The sequence below is a fragment of the Chrysochloris asiatica genome, unplaced genomic scaffold, assembly GCF_000296735.1.
Source record: "Chrysochloris asiatica unplaced genomic scaffold, ChrAsi1.0 scaffold00081, whole genome shotgun sequence".
Lineage (NCBI taxonomy): Eukaryota > Metazoa > Chordata > Mammalia > Afrosoricida > Chrysochloridae > Chrysochloris > Chrysochloris asiatica.
This window is the reverse complement of record NW_006408599.1, coordinates 13,370,076-13,391,021: the sequence shown is the minus strand read 5'-3', so window position 1 is coordinate 13,391,021 and position 20,946 is coordinate 13,370,076. Positions and strand designations below refer to the sequence as shown.

The 20,946-nt window shown below is 39.0% G+C and overlaps 1 protein-coding gene across 1 annotated transcript in view; it reads right to left on the bottom strand.

Annotated features, from left to right (window-relative positions):
• The window catches only part of FKBP15 (FK506 binding protein 15, 133kDa), an 81,272-nt gene that overhangs the window by 40,558 nt on the left and 19,768 nt on the right, over positions 1-20,946 (bottom strand). Inside the window, exons 3-9 of the mRNA XM_006865733.1 lie at positions 20,345-20,429; positions 19,899-19,968; positions 14,729-14,803; positions 13,403-13,501; positions 10,741-10,890; positions 7,374-7,442; positions 6,146-6,292 (exon numbers count right to left, since the gene is read on the bottom strand). Coding sequence (XP_006865795.1) covers positions 6,146-6,292; positions 7,374-7,442; positions 10,741-10,890; positions 13,403-13,501; positions 14,729-14,803; positions 19,899-19,968; positions 20,345-20,429 — 695 coding nt within the window. The remainder of the gene's footprint in view (positions 1-6,145; positions 6,293-7,373; positions 7,443-10,740; positions 10,891-13,402; positions 13,502-14,728; positions 14,804-19,898; positions 19,969-20,344; positions 20,430-20,946) is intronic.

Here is a 20,946-nt window from a genome sequence, read left to right as displayed (position 1 = left end):
TATATATATCAGTATAGAAATTATACATATTCATGACAAAATTTCAAATGGTAAAAAAGGGTTCGTTGTTGTTAAGTTTCGTGGAGTTGGTTCCGACTTGTATAGAGGTTCTGAGGAGCAGCTGTTAAGCCTCAATCGCTGAACTTGTGGCTCAAACCAACCATTACAGAAATTATACATGTTCATGGTAAACATTTCAAATGGTAAATAAGGGGGAGAAAGTAAAATGTAAAAGCCTCTGAACTGCCTTTTCATTCTCCAGAGAAAATATTGTTTTTTCTTTTTAGAAAATTAATTTCTTTTAATGCTTTCAGAAATTTTCTGGAAACATCATATGGGCTCATGTCTTGTGTGTGTATGTAGGGGTGTATACACATATAAATTGTGGTCATTATGTACTATGTGCTATCAAACCAGATCTGCCTCAAAGTGACCCTAGGCACAACAGAACAAAACACTGTCCCAGCCTGCACCATCCTGATGTTATGTTACAGGAAGTGCCAACTGCATCTCCATCCTTCAAGAGAGGGGTCTTGCCTTGTACTGATTAGGAATAGTATTCCATACCCGCAAAACTTTATTACAGGAAACAGACTTGCAAGTGGAGATGGAAAGGGCTTAACCTCCATCTCCCCAACAAGGGCTTTGCTGGGATTTAAAAGGTTTGGGGTAGAGAAAAGATATGTTTATTCATAATGACAGGTGAGGATTTCCAGGAAATAGCCCATTTAGGAGGGGGCATGTTAATTGGGTACACAGCATTTCTTATGGGATTTTACCCACAAAGGTCTCTGGCAGGAGCAGATAGACCTTATTCGGGGATGTCAAATGTGTGTGGTTCTTCAGGACTCTTAATTTAGACTCCTCCCAAGGGATAGCATTCTCCTCTGCCCCAATAGGTTTGTCCCTTAAAGTTATGTCTAGGCAAACCAGTCTGACCTGTAAAATATTTCATAAGGAAGTAAAAACTCAGAATTTTTATGGGTGGTCTTTCTCTATGGCGTATCCCAGGATGTGGATGCTTAACTATGACCCTGGGCATGTCTTGCATATCTTTACAATTGCCCAAGAAGGAGGTGAGTAGGCCTCAACATTCCTCAGGCTTGGATTACAGGACTTAAATTAAACCCATGTTTAATTCTGGACCCTCTTTTCCCCTTGTCTCACTCATAATCATTGTCATGTTTGAGCCCAGAGTTGTAGCCACTGTGTCAATTCATCTTCTTTTTTATGAGTCCTCTACTTTACCAAGCATGATGTCCTTCCCCATGATAACACGTCCAAAGTATTTATGTGAGGCAAAATCTCAACATCTTCATTTCTAAGAAGCATTCTGGCTGTACTTCTTCCAGGATAGATTGTTCTTCTGGAAGTCCACATACTTTCAATATTCTTAGCCAACAACATAACTCGAATTCATCAATTCTTCTCCAGTCTTCCTTATTCCTTATCTACTTTTCACATGCATATAAGATAACTGAAAATACCATGATTTGGGTCAGGCACACCTTTAAAGTTATATCTTTGCTCTTGAACACTTTAAAGAGGTCTCATAGAGCAGATTTGCCAATTGCATTATGTTGTTTGATTTCTTGACTGCTGCTTCCATGTAAATTGATTGCAGATCCAAGCAAAATAAAATCCTTGACAACTTCAATCTTTTCTCCATTTGTCATGATGCTGTTTATTGGTCCAGTTGTGAGGATTTTTGTTTTTGTTCCATTAAATTAGAATCCATATTGAAGGCTGTATGGCTTGCTTTTCATCAATAAAGGCTTCAAGTTATCTTGGCTTCCAACAAGGTTGTGTCATTTGCATATCGTAGGTTAATTAAGGTCTTTTTCTCTAATCCTGATACCGCATTCTTCTACATATAATCCAAATTCTCAGAGTATCTGCTCAGCATACAGACTGAATAAGCATGGTGAAAGGAAACAGCCCTGTAAATACCTTTTCTGATTTTAAACCACTCAGCATCCCTTGTTCTGTTCCAACTCTGCTTCTTGTTCTATGTATAGGTTTCGCATGAACACAGTTAAGTGTTCTGGAATTCATTCTTCACATAATATGCATAGTTTATTATGATCCAACACAATCAAATGCCTTTCCATAGTCAATAAAACATGAGTAAACATTTTTTTGGTACTCTCTGCTTTCAGTCAAGATCCATCTGACATTAACAGTGATATTCCTCGTTCCATGTTCTCTTCTAAATCCAATTTCTACAACTGTTTTTTTTTTATTATCTTCAGCAAAATTTTACTTTAATGATGTTGTCTAATAATATGTGCATTCTGTTCAGTAACCTTTCTTTGGAATGGGCACAAATATGGATCTCTTGCCAATAGTTGGCCAGGTAGCCAGCCATTTTCCAAATTTGTTGACATAGACTAGTGAGTACTTCTAGTACTGCATCAGTTTGTTGAAACATTTCCATTGGTAGTCCATCAATTCCTATAGCCTTGTGTTTTGTTTTGTTTTTTGCTAATGGCTTCAGTACAGCTTGGACTTCAATACCACTGGTTCTTGATCATGTACTACTTCCTTAAATGGCTGAACTTTGACCAATTCTTTCTAATACAATGACTGAATATTCCTTCTATCTTCTTGAGATGCTTCCTGCATCAGTCAATATTTTGCCCACTGTTGTTGTTTAGTGCCAGTGAGTTAGTTCCAACTCAAGGAAACCTTGTATAACCTTTCCGAGGCTTCAAATCTTTGCAGGAGTAGAAACTCGCATCTTTCCCCCATGGAGAAGTTGATGGGCTTGAAAAACAGACCTTGTGGTTCACAGTCCAGTGTTCATTGTATAGAATCCCTCAATACCGTAAGTTGAGGTTTGAATTTTTCTTCAGTTCTTTCCAGTTTGAGAAATCCTCGGTATGTTCTTCCCTTTTGGTTTTCTAACTCCAGGTCTTTGTACAGTTCATTATGATACCTGCCTTTGTCTTCTTGGGCTGCTCTTTGAAGTTTTCTGTTTCGTTCTTTTACGTCATCATTTCTTCTATTCACTTTAGCTATTCTACATTCAAGAACAACAGACTTTCTTCTGACATCAACTTTGGTCATAGCTTTATTTCCAGTCTTTTTAATGACTTTTTGCTTTCTTCATGTCTGATGTTCTTGATGTCATCCCACAACTCTTCTGGTCTTTGGTCTTTAGTGTTTAATGTACTAAATCTGTTCTTCAGATGATCTCTAAATTCAGGTGGGATAAATTCAAGGTCCTATATTGGCTCTCACAGACTTGTTTTAATTTTCTTCAGATTCAGCCTGAACTTGCATATAAGCAATTGATGGTCTACTCCACAGTCTGCCCCTAGCCTTATTTTGACTGGTAATACTAAGCTTCTCCATCGTCTCTTCCCACAGATGTAATCAATTTGATTTCTCTGCATTCCATCTGGTGGGGTCCATGTGTATAGTTGCTAAAAAGTGTATTTGAAATGAATTATTCATTGGTCTTCCAAAATTCTATCATGTGATCTCCAGCATCATTTCTATTACCAAGTCCATATTTTTCAATTACTGAGCCCTCCTCTTTAATAACCATGCTGCACATTCCAATCACCAGTAATTATCAATATATCTTGACTGTGTGTTGGATCAATTTCAGACTGAAGAAGTTGGTAGAAGTCTTCAATTTCTTCAGCCTCAGTTTTGGTGGTTGGTGCGTAAATCTGAATAACAATCATATTAACTGGTCTTCCATGTAGGTGTGTAGATATTATTCTGTGACAAACATCATTGTACTTCAAGATAAAGTTTGAAAGGTTCTTTTTGATTATGAATGCAATGCCATTACTCTTCAATTTGTTATTGCTGGCATAGTAAGCCATATGATTATCTGCTTCAAAATGGCCAATACCTGTCCATTTCAGTTCACTGATGCCTAGGATATTGATCTTTATGTGCTTCATTTCATTTTTTACAACTTCAGAATTTCCAAGATTCATACTTTGTACATTCCACATCCTGACTATCAGTGGATATTTGCAGTTGTTTCTTCTCATTTTGAGTCATGCCCCATCAACAAATGAAGGTCCCGAAATCATTACAGTTGACTCTATGAAGAAGCCAGCTCTTCCTCAGTCATATTTTGAGTGCTTTCCAATCTGAGGAGATTATTTTACAGCACTATTTCAGACAATGTTTTGCTGCTATTTACAAGGTTAATAGGGGCTAATAATCCCTCAGAAGTGGACCACTTAGTGTTGTGCTATAGGATAAGCACTAGACTGCTTATCCTATAGTTGCAAGGTAAGCAGTTCAAACTCACTAGCCACTCCTCAGAAACCATATAGCGAGTTACTATGAGTCTAAACCAACTCCACAGTACTTAACAACAACAATACAATTTGTTCTTAGTCTGGGAGCTCGGTTGAAACCTGTCCATCATGGGGGACCCTGCTAGTGTTTGAAACACCACATCAACATGAAAGCATCACAGCAACATGAAAGCCAGTACAATATGACAAACTGACAGACTTGTGGAGACACACACATATAGTATACAGATATGCAAGTATGTATACACACGTGTGTATATACATATAGATGTATGTATATAAGACTGTATATATGCATATTGTTGTTGTTAAGTACCGTGGAGTCAGTTCCGACTCATAGTGACCCACAGGGTTTCTGAGGCTGTAAATCTTTATGGGAGCAGAACGCCTGCCTCATCTTTCTCCCGCAGAACTGCTGGTAGTTTCAAACTGCTGACCTTCAGGTTAGCAGCCAGATTCTTAACTACCACGCTACCAGAGCTCCTTATATATGTATATGTTGTTGTTAGGTGCCATCGAGTCGGTACTGACTCATAGCGACCTTATGCACAGCAGAATGAAACACTGCCCAATCCTGGGTCAACCTCACTACTGTTGCCACGCTTGAGTCCATCAATGCTGCCACTTGGCCAATCCATCTCATCAGGGGTCTTCCTCTTTTTCTCTGACCCTCCACCTTATCAAACATGGACATTCAAAAAAATCTATTTCTGTAAAAGTTATGTTGTTGTTGTTGTTTTTATGTGCCGTGGCGTCGGTTCTGACTCATAGTGACCCTGTACAGGGTTTTCGAGGCTGTAAATCTTTACGGGAGCAGAAAGCCTCATCTTTCTCCCACAGAACAGCTGGTAGTTTCGAACTGCTGACCTTGCGGTTCGCAGCTCTATTCATAACCACTACACTACCAGAGTATGTAAGACAGTGTATATATGGAGACATGGAGTCCTGGTGGTGCTGCAGGATAAGCACTGGGCTGCTAACCATAAGGTCAGCAGTTCATACCCACTAGTCACTCCTCAGAAATCCTGAACAAGGTTGCTATGAGTTGGAACCAACTTGACAACACTTAACCAGGGTGGGGAACCTTCTTTCTGCCAAGGACCATTTGTATATTGATAACATCATTTAATATAAATTTACGCTGCTATGAAAAAAGCTCCTAGACTTCTTGAATTTCAAATCTTGCGGTTGCCTTGGCAGGCCCAGACCAAACGATTTTTCAGGTTTATACAGCTTGTGGGCTAAACGTTCCCTACCCTGATATATATAGCTACAGATATACGACTGTTCAAACACACACACACAAAGACAGTACTGTCAATGCTGTTCAACATCTTAGCTCTTTTATTTAACAACAGATTTTGAATGTTCATTAACAACTACTTAAGAGTCCTCTGGAGAGAAAAACATAATTTAAGCCATCTCTTAACAAAAGACATTTAGGGGTAATTTCAAGTTTTTTATTATTATAAACAGTGTAACAGAGGAAGGAAAAACCTATCTTTACATACTTATGTGACTATATTGGTAGGCTAGATTTCTAGCTATGGAATTGCTAAGTGCACTCAGTAGGTATCACTATTTTATAGACAAAAAGGGTGGAGAAGTAATTTGCTCAGTCACAACTTTTAGACTCTCTACAGAGAGCCAAGAAGGGCATAGATCTTAGTCTTTGGATTCCATAGTAGTTGCTATTTCCACTATAACATTTCTACTTTATATAACAAATTTTTATAACTATGTCTAGAGAACCTGATACTTAAATACCATTATTTATTCATTTTACTTAATTAGTAAAGAGGCATACTCCAAGGACTCATCAAGTAACACAGCAGAGTTCACAGAGTTTCACTCACCCGCCTAACCTCCACTTCGAACACCAGGATTGAGTCTGTTGTTGGAGACCATCCTATTACCCCTTCAGAGCCAGCAGCACAGGATGGTGGGATAACAAGCAACCTCTTCCCTCCTTTTCTCATACCCAGCATTCCATCCTCCCAGCCCTTCAGGAATCAGAAAAGGTGGAAAACTCATCAGACACAAACCTCCTTATAAGACACAGTGAAGTACAGGGTGATCAGGTTTCACTCATCCATCTTCTCAGGCTTAGATTAGATGGTAACTCTAACAGGTCAAGTTCAATTATTCTCTCCATATCAGCTACAAGATATCTAGAGTAACACTTGCAAACCTATTTATAAAAGCCAGCATATCTGTGGTTGGACAGAATATACTTATCTTAAATGATGAGAGAAAATGGGGGGAGGGGGGCAGTGAGAATGCAACAAAAGTTATCATTTATTAAGCACATTTTCCTGGGTATTGTCCTAAGTGTTTCACATATTGTGTTTACTGTATTTTACTATAAAAGCATGCTTATACTGTAGTTTGTTTGTTTTGCCAACCTCATCCCCCTCCCCAGTATTCTGTAAGCACTAATTATTTTATATGTTGTTTTTAAAAATTTACCACAGAGCTTATAAAAATACCTTGTGGAAGGGAGGACATAGTTGACAAAAAAAGGTAGAATGCATATATTATGTGCTTACTTACAGTAATGCTTAAAATAACCTCATAAAGTTGGTAGCATTATCCCCATTCTACAGATGAGAAAATTGAGGCTTGGGGCGGTTAAGCAACTAGCCCAAGAACATACAGTTAGCAAGTTATGCCAAGATGCATACCAGACCTGGCTAGCTTCAAGGTCCATGACCTTTACTGCTATGATTTACAGGAAAGTCTCCAAAAAATTCTAGGTAAAGAAGTCATAATGATATGAAGAAAACTGTTCTGCCCTAATTAGTATTGACTTGATACAATGTTACCCCCCATGTGTAAAATACTTCTTATTTTATAAAATCCCTATACAACTGGTAATGAAAAAGAAAGGTTAGGACTAAAGTAATGTATGCATTTTTAAAATAGGTAAAAATCCCCCAAATGCAGATAATGTACCACATTTCCCCCCTCCTACTTTTCAACCAAGACTCTCTAGACTCAGAGGCTATATCCAGGTTTGAAAATTCATAAAATTTTATCTACTGTAACTTCAAGAGTTATATAAGAACACAGTTAAACCCTTACCTTGATGACTTTTCCTGATCCTAATTTCAGACGAAGCAGCTTGTCTTTGTTAGCAGTGGAGTCAAAAACCTGCAATTTCATCAGTAAAAGAAGAATCATGATAGGCACTACAGAATAAGCATTAGACTGCAAGGTCACTTTGAACAGCAAGGTCAGGTCAGGGTTCAAATTCATCAGCCCCTCCCTTAGAAACCACATGCAGAGTCCCTATGAGTCAGAACCACCGACTTAATGGCACTTAACAACAACAACACATAACAGCACAGTACTTCTGGAACGGGGAATGTAAAATATGTTGGGAACATAGCTGTGAAAAAAACTGAAAAGATGGAACTACATCATGGCTAAAGGGTGCTACTACACTGAGTATCTCTGAGACAATGGTATACCAGGTTTAGAAAAAATTAAAGTGCATTTCTATTGCTGCTTTATAGCATTTTTTTTCTATAAAGAATTCTCAGATAAATTATCTCATTTGATACTGACACCAACCCTGCCAAGTAAGCCAGGTGGAACCATCAACCTCCTTTCACAGATAGAAAAAAAAATAAAAATTAAGAGTTTAAATGACTTAATCAAGGTCAAATCAGGAATAAATTTGGGTTTGTTGTTGTTGTTATGTGCCATGGAGTTGGTTCCGACTCATAGCGACCCTGTACAGGGTTTCCGAGGCTGTAAATCTTTGCGGGAGCAGAAAGCCTAATCTTTCTCCTGTGGAACAGATGGTAGTTTCGACTTGTTGAACTTGCAGTTCGCAGCCTGATTTGTAACAATTACGCTACCAGAGCTCCTTAAATTTGGGCTTAGATCCATATATTTTTTTAAACTCAGTCTACAGCTCTTTCTGTTATACTATATTATTAAGTCTGAGAGTGTAACAATATGAAGACACAAAAAGCCTAACATATTTATAATATCACTGAGGTTCTAACCCACCGCCATTCACTGGAAACTTTATCTGTAGAGGGTTGCTATGAGTCAGAACTTAACAATATAAGACTGACATTAGAGAAACAACTGTAAGAAAGGTCTTCTGGTTGTTGTTAAGGGCCTCCAAGTCAATTCTGACCTATAGGTGAGCTTGAACCACCAACCGTGCAGTTCAACAGGCTTTGCAGTCTGGCGCATTAACTCACAGCACCAAAACAGGGTCCACAAGAAAGGTCTAAAAAGATGTTTTAAGACCTAATCCCTTAAAATATTCATGTTTATAGCTGATAAACAAGACCAGGGCTTCCAATGAGCACATTCCAGTATGGTCACCTGCTGAGAATTTGCATTCCACCCCAGATATACTAATTAGAATTTACATTTTAACAAAATCATTTATGAAAAGGATCTTGTTAAATGCTTGGCTGTCTTCTGAATTTTGGTTTCCCTGGCATACCATTATAAAATAGACACTTGAGGGGGAGTGAAAGGAATAGCCAGAAATATCACCACAGAAAGCTTGTAAATCCATCTTCTGCCTATAACTGATTGTTGTTGTTGTTGTTATGTGCTGTGGAGTCAGTTCTGACTCATAGCGACCCTGTACAGTGTTTCCAAGGCTGTAAATCTTTAGGGGAGCAAAAAGTCTCATCTTTCTCCTGCAGAACAGCTGGTAGTTTCGAACTTCTGTCCCTGAGGTTAGCAGCCCGATTCGTAACTACCAGGCTACCATAACTGATTGGAGTACCTAAAATGAGGCTACAAAGTGCCCAGTGAAGGAGGCTTCCTGTGGAGCCTTTGCATTACATAAGACTATAGGTGGAATCCTGAACCACATCCAGAATCTTCTGAGATGGGAAATTTCCACTTGAAAGGACAAGTAGACCAGCCTAGATCCACTAGAAGAACAGAAGATATTTCTTGAAAGAAAGCCTGACAGGAAAAATACAAAACAATATAGGCAGTCCAACTAATCAGTAGTAATCACTACAAGAACAAGCAAGTTGCTCACCCAAGAGACATCAAGCCAAGTGGTCGGATCCCCTAGGGCAAACCCCCTTCTAAGACTAAGACTCAATGGGAATATACGCTCCAATATGGGAACGTGAGGGAAGAACAGCAATGAAGCTGCGAGCCAAGCCCTACAACGTTCAGCAGACTCCTGTGAACCCGGTGGAGACCTGGTTGGCCAGCAGTGTGGCAAGACTTGGGGACTCCTGGGCCCAGAGTCAGTGTCATACCCACATAGGACTAGAATGGCTAGTGAAGCATTCAGCTGATTAGAAGAGAGGGCATATGCATAAGAACACCCTCACTTGAAGATAATACCCACTTGACCTGGCTTCAATGGCTGGATGATCAGAATTCAACTAGAAGAAGAAAGAGGAAAAAAAGAGTAATCTGACACAATTTGATGAACTTGACCTACACCTATGGATGCAATAGCTCAAAAGAGTGAACAAATCTTATAGCGAGGATCATTCCCACCCTCTCCATACACAGAGTAGACAGGGATGGGCAACTTGGACATTGGCTACCCAAAATGGGGGTGCTACAAAGGCAAGAAGTGACTGGCTTACAAGCTTTCAAGAGGAAGCCTAGATCCAGAGGGTGCAGAGGAAAGTAGAATCTCCACTTAGTATTCAATCTGTCCAGGTGGGGCTGATGAAAGGAGATGAGGCAAGGTCTCATGTGATACAATAGTGAAAAATTGTTATCAGGACTGATTGTGAGGGTTGGAAATGTAGACGTAGACGTTTTGTAGCAAGGAGGGGAGTAATTAACTTTGCAGTCTAGGAGCAGAGGTCCCTGGGACCATCAAGGGAGAACATCAGAGAGCGGGACCCTACCCAGAGAAGCAGTGACGCCAGAGATGCAGGCAGAGATGCAGGCAGAGACGATGATGTGGAGAGATGGAGCAGCTGGGAACTTTAGACCCAGAGAGGGAGAGCGGCTGTGTGCTCACGACCAGGGGGCAGGCCTTGATTGTAACCATGGCAATGAAACGATATACCATAGTATGAATGTGAAGCTAATGTTCTCCCATGTATCACATAAGTCACAATAAAACATAAAAAAAAAAAAAAGGGATCTTGTTAAAATGTAAACTAAGTATACCTAGGGTGGAATGCAAATCCTCAGCAGGAGGTTGAACCAAGAAGAACTGGCTCAAAGCCCTGGACAAGACATACCTATGAAAAATTAACAAAAACAATACTTGGGAACTAGTTTCCACATTTCCTAAGTAGATGAGACACAATGGCTTTGAGCAGATTTTATACATTAGTGTCAAAGAACATGTCAAAAAAGTTAAGTGACTAACACAGGGCTTCTAAAACATTGCTATCTGACAACAGTAGCAATTCAGTGACACCTTATTTGTATAGGCCTTGTTTTCCTTAAGTTACAAAGGAACTTGCAGAGTATATTTTCTTACCTGGCCCAGCGCATGATTCTGGAAGAGACAGCCAGTGTATGCCACTTCCAAAGAATCTCCAACTTCTACAGCAGGCCCCTCTGCTACAATGAGATCTTGGGAAAGCACTGCATCCAAGGAAGAGGTGCTGTTGCATTTGGCAATGCACACCTACAAGATGAAACCAAGGTGGCATAACCTTAAGTTTATGCTCAATAAGTACTCACATCATTATTAATGCTCTTTCCCAAACAGTTGCAGTTGCAACTGTTTGGGAAAGAGCATTAACAAATGTAATAAAACATTACATTTTATGAAGTAAGCTATTCCAAAGTTAGCAGTCTTGCCAGTAATCAAAGTGTCTAAGAGTATGGCTTTGGTGGGCCCAGCCACTTTCTAACTTTTGACCTTGGTCAGACGTTTAACCTCTATGTATTCAAGAGTGCTGTTTTTGTTAAGTGTTGTTGAGCTGGTTCCCACCCATAGCAACCCTGTTTAGGGTTTCCAAGGAGCAGCTGGTGAGCCTGAACCACCAACCTTGTGGTTCAAACTGACTTTGCAGTCCAGCGCATTAACCCACAGTGCCACACCAGGACATCCAAGATTAGACATTTGCAAACAGAGATAAAAGCCATATGATTCTCATAGAGTGGTTCTGAAGATTAAATGAGCAAATACAAGTATAGCAAATGGCACAGTACCTGGCAAATAATAGTATCACTCAATAAATGTTAGCTATCTTTATTACTATGATTTACTACTTCAGTGTTTGAAAACCTCTGAAAGAAAAGGGCGCTTCTAAAAAACTTTCAAAAGTCATGGAAAGAACGCCCTTTACAAAGTACCATGTTGCATTCCCAGATTTCACATATTGACACCTATTGATATAGCCATTATTTTAGTATCAAGCATAAACAAAGCAGTCAGACACATTTTCGTGAATAATTCATATTGTCAATGTTTTATTTTAGTATATTACAAATTTACCAATCATTTTCTTTAAAAAAGATTCACTATTGCTATCAAGTAAAATACTCACTATTTTATACCAAGCAAATAGGACTACAAGAAAAAAACAAAAGATAATTCTCAATGCTAGGAAAGATAGGGTGAGACAAACGATATGAGTGTGATATAGCGCAACCTTTGTGAAAAACAGTATGTCAGAGTGTACTCAGAATCTAAAAATATCTGAATTTACTGAAACATCACTCACTTCTAAAAATCTAGCATAGGAAATAACCAGAGGGGGAAAGCATACAGACTTCTATACAGAGATGCTGACTACAGTGTCATCTATCTCAGGGGAAACTGGTAATAAGAGTATTTTAAAACAATACCTTTAGAAGATAAGATTACTTAGTCCTTAAAATAGTTTGTTGTTGTTGTTGTTAAGTGCCTTAGAGTCAGTTCTGACTCATAGTGACCCTGTAGAGGGTTTCCAAAGAGCAGCTGGTGACTTTGAAACACCAACCTTGTACTTTACGTGGTAGGAAAAAATGTTTTAATTAAATAAGTTTACATTTAGTCTTTTTGTCTTTCAAAAGTCTCATTTTTAATAAGCATGCCTATTACTGCCCTAAAATGAAATAGGCTCAAGTAACAAATTTAATGAATATTTATGCTTTCTACTAACAAAAAGAAACAGGTTTATGTGGTGGAAAAAAGGTTTTAATCTTGTAAGTCTACATTTAGTCTTTTTTTCTTTCAAAAGTCTCATTTTTAAATAAGTATCCTAAAGACGACAAAGATGAGAAAACTGTCATCAATTTAGGATGATAGCTACACACAATCTGACTAATATAACTGATATCACTTAAGTTGTATTCCAAAAAGGTAAATTAGAAAAGTGATTACATATAATTTTACAATGCAGCAACCATACATAAAAAAGAATATGCAGTTGCTGAAGCTACTTAGGTATAAACAAACACCAACTAATGGGATTAGTTATCTTGATTCAAAGGCTTAGGGGTCATGTCTTCATGGAATTATCCAGACTATTTGCCTAGTACTGCTTTAGGAGTTTCTGTTCTACCCACCAATTCAGGGAGTAGTGCCTAGGGTCTTAAAGGCTTTCAAGCGTCCATCCAACATAGGATTGGTTTCTTTTCCCATTGTACTCTTTTATCTATATCAGATAAAACTGACCTCAGTAACTTAAAGCACAAATGAGTAGTTTATGGGGCGATGAGTCTAAGTCAATGTTGAAATAATTTAGAAACAATATGGGGAGAGATAGGAAGAATGATAACACAACATGAAGAATATAAGCAGTATCACTGTTTATATTCTACACTTTGAAATATACATTAAATTGCTGAAGGGGGGTATGATCTGCTGTGTACATTTTTCACACAAAAAATTTATATATATATATGTATGTATATGTTGTTTGTTAAGTACTGTGGAGTCGGTTCTGACTCATAGTGACCCTGCACAGGGTTTCTGAGGCTGCAAATCTTTATGGGAGCAGAAAGCCTCATCTTTCTCCCACGAAACAACTGGTAGTTTCGAACTGCTGACCTACAGGTTAGCAGCCTGATTCATAACCACTACGCTACCAGAGTGCCATATGTGTGTATGTATACATTTATCAGATTATGTGTTTTCCGTGTATTTTCCTAAAATTTGGGAACTCCAGACATGTGTTCTGGCTTTTCACAGAAGAAATAGACATTACCTGTTTGTTGAACTCCACAGCAGCCTTTTCTGATTCAAACATGATGGACCAATTTTGTCTTTGGTCATCATAAAAAGTGCTATAGTTATTGGGCCGCACCTGGGAAAAGGAGCAATGTTGGCGTAAGTGAACCACAAGATGTGAAATGGGTAAATCTGACTACTTAACCTCATGGAGAAGTATCTAGACTAAAATGGACTCAAAGATAATAGGAACTCTCTCCTTCCCTCCCACCTTTCACCAACCATCCTTCAGATCATATTCTTAGAAGGTAACCAAGAGACCTTTTTAGCATTATCCATACTAATGCCCAGGATACTGCAGAATGTTGCAGACCGTGTAAGACTAATCAGAGGTTCGAGGCCCGCTAGGGCCGAGGGTAACAAATGAGGCCACTGGCAGTTAATGGCAAATTGCTTTCATATTAATATTCAGGTATATATATTAAATTAATACACTGGAGCCTTTGGCAATCCACAGATAAATGGGGTATTTTCCTAAAGCCCAGACTGAAGGTTGTAAGGTTAAGCATTTCTCCAAAGGATTAACTAAAAATGTCTTAGCTACTTCACAGCTCTTTGTTCCATAGACAAAGAACCCATCCTCCCTAATCCTTTTCCAGGTGCAGCCCATTCACCTGGGCGTCTGGAGTCCTCCTGCAGACCTGGCTCAGGAAGCCAAAGCAGCAGGACTCCACCCAAGCTTTTGTCTTTAACTCTCACCTTCCCCCAACTATGCTCAGGGGCTATAGATATGTTAATTGGGCCTGAGAATCCAAGTTGCTGGCCTGGGATTCGAACCAGTGAAGTATAATGTAAAGTTACCTGAATGTCTGGAAAAGTACTGATGTTAGCTGTACCTTGCCTAAGTCCCTCCCAGCTTGGTGTGAAACTCCTCCCCTGAATAAAGCAGAGACCCGGGCCTCCCCAGGTGGCATTACTGGTTGGCATTACTGGTTGGCATTGCTGGATGGCAGGCATGGAGTAAAGATTGCGGAGCATTACGGGTTGGAAGGCATGCAGTAAAGATTGCAGGGCAGTGAGTTGCTGCCTGCAGAGGCCACGATGCCTGTAGTCCCAAGGTTGCCTATCAGTGATGTATCCACCCTGGCTTTGGGGTGCCTCTTTGTCTCTCTCTTTGTCTCCTTTGTCTCTTTCTGTGTATTCTTGAGTCGCCGTCAGGTATCCTCCCCTCGTGAACTGAACCCCAATGTCGAGGCAGGTCCCCGACAGCAGAAGATCTCATTTTTACCGAGAATATTCATATTCATCTCTCCTGTAAAGCTATTCCAAAGGAATTAATGATGCCAATCTGGGGATGTCTTACCATGAGCTCAAAGTTCTGGTGAATTCTGGCAACAGTAACTGGCTGCTGCTGACTAATATAAAGAAGAATCCTATACTGTACTCAAGCAAAGACAGAGCAGGAAAAAAAAAAAAAAAAAAGGACAGAAGTTAAAAAGGTAATACAACATTAGCACCACCAAGAATCATACTATAAAAGCTATAAAATCTGAAATTCAGTTCATCCCTTAAGGCTTAGTTTTTAAATATCTTCTTATCATGCATTTTAAGTTCTCTTATCAGTTTGGCCTTATTCCTTAGTTGTAACTGTTGTTGTTAAGTGCTATTGAGTTAGTTCCGACTTCTAGCGACCCTGTATAGGGTTTCCAAAGAGCGGTCAGTGGGTTTGAATCACCGACCTTGAGGTTCACACAGACTTTGTGGTCTAGTGTTTATCCTACAGTGTCACACTAGGACTCCAAGTTGTAATTAGGGATATCTAGGGATATCTTTATTTTGTTGATTTTTCATTTAAATGAAAGGTGACTAAAGTAACACATTGCTTAAAAAATAAAAAATAAAAATTAATTTAGGAAAACTAAATAGTAAAGTTCACATATCTTAAAATCAAATTTTATATATACACATACATACAACCACATAACCATCACTCTGCTCAAAAACACTTGAACATTCCCAAAACTTTAGAAGGTTTCCTTATGCTCCTTTCTAGCCAATAACCCTTGTTCTGAAGTAGCCACTGTCCTGACTTCATCAGGATTACTTTTGTTATTTTTAATCTATATATAATGGGATCATGTAATAGACTCTTGGGTCTTCCTTCTTTTATACAACATGTCTGTGAGACTTACCTTCATTTCATGTACCAGTAATTTATCCTTTTTTATTGCTATGTAGTTACCTATGACTACACCACAGGCTATGACTCCAGCCTCTTGTTTACTAATATCTGAACTTTTTTCACTTAGAATCTTTTATCTACTCACAGTGTTCTTATAAATATTCTATGTATCCTTTAAATAACATAGGCAGTCATTTCTTCCTTCAACTTAAAGATCTTCACTTAATATTTTTTGTACAGTGCATCTGTTGGCAATGAATTTTCTCAGCTCTTATTGATCTGAAAATTCATTTCACTTTCTTTTTGCAGGGATTTTCTGCTAGGTATAGAATTCTATGTTGCCATTTTTGTCTTTCAGCATTTTAAAGGTGTCATTCTATGATCTCTGGATTACAATTACCTGTATATTACATGTGTATTAGACCATTTTGAACTGTTTCCTATATGAATCTTAAGTTCTGCTCTTTTTCTATTCAAGTTCTATTCTTTTTTAGTCTTACTGTTCTTTTGCTATTCTTCCTTCTCTCTGAGATTCAGTTTGGATATTTTCTCTACTGAACTGCCTCCTCAGTCACTAGGCCTACCTTCTGCTGTGTCCGTTGTTGTGTTGTTGTTATATGCCGTGGAGTCGGTTCTGACTCATAGCAACCTTGTACAGGGTTTCCGAGGCTGTAAATCTTTACGGGAGCAGAAAGCCTCATCTTTCTCCCACGGAACAGCTGGGAGTTTCGAACTGCTGATGTTGCGGTTCGCAGCCAGATTCGTAACTACTACACTACCAAAGCTCCTTTCTGCTGTGTCTAGAACTTGGTAAACACATTCAATGGATTTTTAATTCCAGATATTGTCTGTCTTTCTCAAGTCTAGAATGTCATTTGAGTATTTTTATGGATTACGATTTTTTAAATTTGCCATTTCTTTATCCCATTGCCTTTCCCTCTATTTAAAGATACAATTCATAGTTACTTAAAATACTGTACAGGTTAATTTCAACATCTAGATTATTTGTGTGCCTGCTCTTATTAGGTTTTTTGTTTGTTTTTGTCCTCATTCATCAGTAACATTTCCCCTCCCATTTACATATCAAGTAATTGTTCATTATAGTTCTGCCATTGTATATGAAAACTGTGGAAGCTCCCATCAGACCTACTGCCAGAGGGGATTCCGTTTTTCCTATGTAAGAGGATGAGGAGCTTATTATCATTTTCAGCCAATTACAGAGTGAGCTTGTCAGAGGCAGATGGTAAATTTATTAAGGGCCAGTACATCTCTGGGTACAGTCCTGGTGTGGCGCTGCTGGTTAATGTGCTGGACTGCAGGGTCGGTTTGAAACGCAAGGTCGGCGGTTCAGGCTCATCAGCTGTTCCTTGGAAACCCTATAAAGGGTCACTATAAGTCAGAACTGACTCGAAGGCACTTAATAACACCATCACCTCTGGGTAGTCTCTGATCTCAAGCATGATCTTCCCAGGCTTATGACTGAGAGCCTGTAAAGTGTCTGACTCCTTAGTCCTAGAAGTTTTGTCCTTCAGAGATTTTTGGGCTGAGTTTTTTTGCCTCTGCCATGAAGGTTCAAAATCTGGCAAAAGTATTGAGAGGAACACTGGTTTCATGCTTACTGAAGGCCTCCAATCTATATGTAACTACTGCCATCGAGTCGATTCCAACTCAGAGTGACCCCACAGAACAGAGTAGAACTACTTCATAAGGTTTCTGAGTCTAGAAATCTTTATGGGAGCAGACAGCCTCAATCTTTCTCCTCTGGAGCAGCTGGTGGGTTCAAATAGCCCAACCTTTAACCCACTATGCCACCAGGACTCCTGTTCCTCTCTGTTGTTAAGTGCTGTCGACAGTGTTTCCAAGAACAGCTAGTGGGTTTGAACCGCCAACCTTGTGATAAGCAGTCCACTCCACACCAGGAGTCCTCTCCTGTTTATTGCTGGTGTTGTTCAAGTGCTGTTGAGTCAGTTCCGACTCATAGCGAGTTTGTATAGGATTGCCAAGGAGCGGTTGGTGGGTTTGAACTGCCAACCTTGTGGCTCAAACTGACCTGTGGTCCAGCGCATTATCCTGCAGCACCACAGGACGCCTTATCTCCTACACACCATAAAACTGAGGAAGTTTCACTGGAATTTCACGGTACAGACCTGAACTTCTAGCTTCTCAGAACACAGCAAATGTCTCATGGAGAAAAGCTAACCTTTTGTTTGAAGCTCTTCTAAATTTTCCTAATTTCTCTTTTCTCCTTTCTGCTTGGGACATGTGTGATGTTTAGGCTATGCCCCAAATTGGCAAATGCTGCCAGGGGATAAAACAGTCAGCTCACTGGCTCTTCCTTCCCCCTATGAAATTTTAATTCATCACTTCCACAACTCTCTCTGATAAATTTTAACATATAAATTTTACAATTTATCATTTTTTTCTTATAATTGTTAGAGCACAAATGTTGCCTGTTGTGACCTAATGCAATCCTGGAAGTGAAGTACCAAGACCAGATTTTAAAAATCTAAAAAGCAATGATCTAATGAAGTAATAGATCTAAGTAATGATATCAATAATATATATTATATTCCTTCTGACTGCCATATGAAAGAGACTTAACAAGCACAGAAACCAACTGCATATATATATGAAAATCAAGGAAATTTGTACTTTCAATGGACAAATAAGGAATTCTTCATTCTTTTTAGGTGTGATAATGGCATAATGGTAATAATTTTTTAAGTTCTTATCTTTTAGAAATACATACTAAACTATTTACAGCTAAAATTATATTCTAGAGATTTGTTCAAAATAATCTGAGTCAGGAAGGAGGAAGAAGGTGGGTTGATAAACAAGATTAATAACTGTTGTTGTTGTTAAGTACCATGGAGTCGGTTCCTACTCATAGTGACCCTGCACAGGGTTTCCATGGCTGTACATCTTTACAGGAGCAGAACGCCTCATCTTTCTCCCACGGAACCACTGGTAGTTTCAAACTGCTGAACTTGAGGTTAGCAGCCTGATTCATAACCACTACGCTACCAGGATAACAGGGGCCTATTAATGGGGTTCACTGGAGTCCTGGTATGGCGCTGTGGGATAAAGCACTGGATCGCAAGGTTGGTTTGAACCACTAAGTCGGTGGTTCAAACTCACCAGCTGCTCCTTGGAAACCCTGTACAGGGTCACTGTGAGTCAGAACCAACTTGATGTCACTTAACAACAACAGAGGTTCATTATTCTAGTTGCACTTTTTTAATGTGTATTTGAAATTTTCCAGAATTAAGTTTTCTGGTTGATGGTGGTTGCTTTTTTGTTTAGTTAGTTTGTTTGTTTTGTTTCAAACGCAAATCGTGCTGTTCATTTTATCAGTTTCCCTGAACAGGTTATCTTATCTCTCTGTGTGCCTCCAGGTTTATGAGGAGGATAGGGCCTATGCTCTTTGGACATTTCAAGCTCTTAAATTCTATTATTTCTTATACTTCTTTCAACAATGTTCAAAGTGTTCTGGAACAAAACTTAAAAATAGACACAAATCACATAATGAAATCAGTATCAGGCCTTTCAGCTTCATCTTCTTTTTGACTCAAATTAATGTTATACTATGCAATCAACTACCCGTATTATCAAAATGGATTCAAAGAATAAACCCTGATTAATGTAGACATAACACTGTGCAATACAGGAAGTGCTGTTCACTAAGAAATCACAGTGGTTCTAGAGGATAAGCTCTAGATCATGAACCACAAGGTCAGTGGCTTAAGTCCACCTGTCACCCCAAGGGAGAATGATGAGGATTTCTGTTCCTCCAAAGGAGCTCTGGTAGCGTAGTGGTTACGAATCGGGCTGCGAACCTTAAGGTCAGCAGTTCGAAACTACCAGCTGCTCCGCGGGAGAAAGATGAGGCTTTCTACTCCCGTAAGGATTTACACCCTCGGAAACCCTGTACAGGGTCGCTATGGGTCAGAACCGACTCGAAGGCACTTAACAACAACAACAACAAAGATTTATAGCATTGGATACCGTATACAGGGTCGCTAAGAGTCGAAACTGACTCAATAGCACTTAACAACTAAATAACGTCTTTAGTAAAAATAGTTTACTCTCAAATTCTCCTCATTCTTAAGCTAAATAAATATATATCATAAAGATCAAATTTAAAGATTTTGAGTGGTTGGATTTATTTACATGTATAATAGTAAGCAAAAAGTGATCATTTACTCTATAGCCTATTCTTATAAAGGCATATTTATTACACTTACTCTAATCCTCTGATATACACAGGACACTGGGCAGACCCAGATAAGTGTCAACTCATTAGTATGATCTAGCACATCTGAAAATACATGAGACATGGGGGTATTCTCACCTCTTTGGCTGTGTGATTACCCAGGACCGCTGCACCAAATTTGCCTTGCTTCACATATTGACCATTTATGCTGTGGAGTCAAGAAAAGCAACAGGTATTAATACTTTCTAAAACTTTGAAGTATCAGCTTTCTTTTCTGCCTTACAGTGTCTCTAGAAAGGAATAGAAGTGAGCAGTTTATAATTTAAATTTCTTTACTCTTTAAGTATCTACCATGCATGGTATCTCAATGGAAGCGTTGAGCATTTGTAAACACTTATAAAGGCAGTTATTGAGAGTACTTAAAGTTTTAAGTACAGGAAACTTCAATTGAAATGTTAAAATGCATTACAGAAGCTTTATTTACATAAGAGCTGAGTAACCATTTTGGAGTCAAGAGAGGCTTACTGAGAAAAGATACTAGCTTAAAACCTGTCTTCCGAAGACATTCTTTCTCAGCTACTTACTATCTGTATGCATGGACTGCTGTTGCAACCAGTACTGTGGAAGTGCCTGTTGTAGCTGGTACTGTTTTCTGTGTTGCCTGATTTCCTGAAGATGAAGAAGAAAACAAAGTTGCCATTCATTTACTGCTTGAAACTGATCTTTAACCATTAGACCAGCTTCAAAATTCTTCTTTACCCCTTTGTGATGCCATGCTTTCATGACTCTCATTTGATCCAGAAAACAGTCCTATGACCCAGTCTGAGGAAGTGGAAACTAAAACTCTAAGCATCCAAGCGCCTTACATGATGATGGTAGTAAGTCTAGGACTAGAACCCATGGCTCCAACTCCCAAACCACATATTCCAAAGAAAAGATTCTCTGACCTTGTCTAGAAAGTAAGGTCATAGTCCATCTACTTTCTTTCTGCTTCTAATACATGAAAACAAGGTCCTTTCACTTTCCTTAATTCCAGGATAGGAAATTTAAGATCTGATACTAAACTCAAACCAAATACTTAAGGTTACTAAATGCTGTTGTTGTTGTTGTCAGGTGCCATCGAGTCGGAACCGACTCATAGCGACTCCATGCACAGCAGAACGAAACAATGTTCGATCCTGGGCCA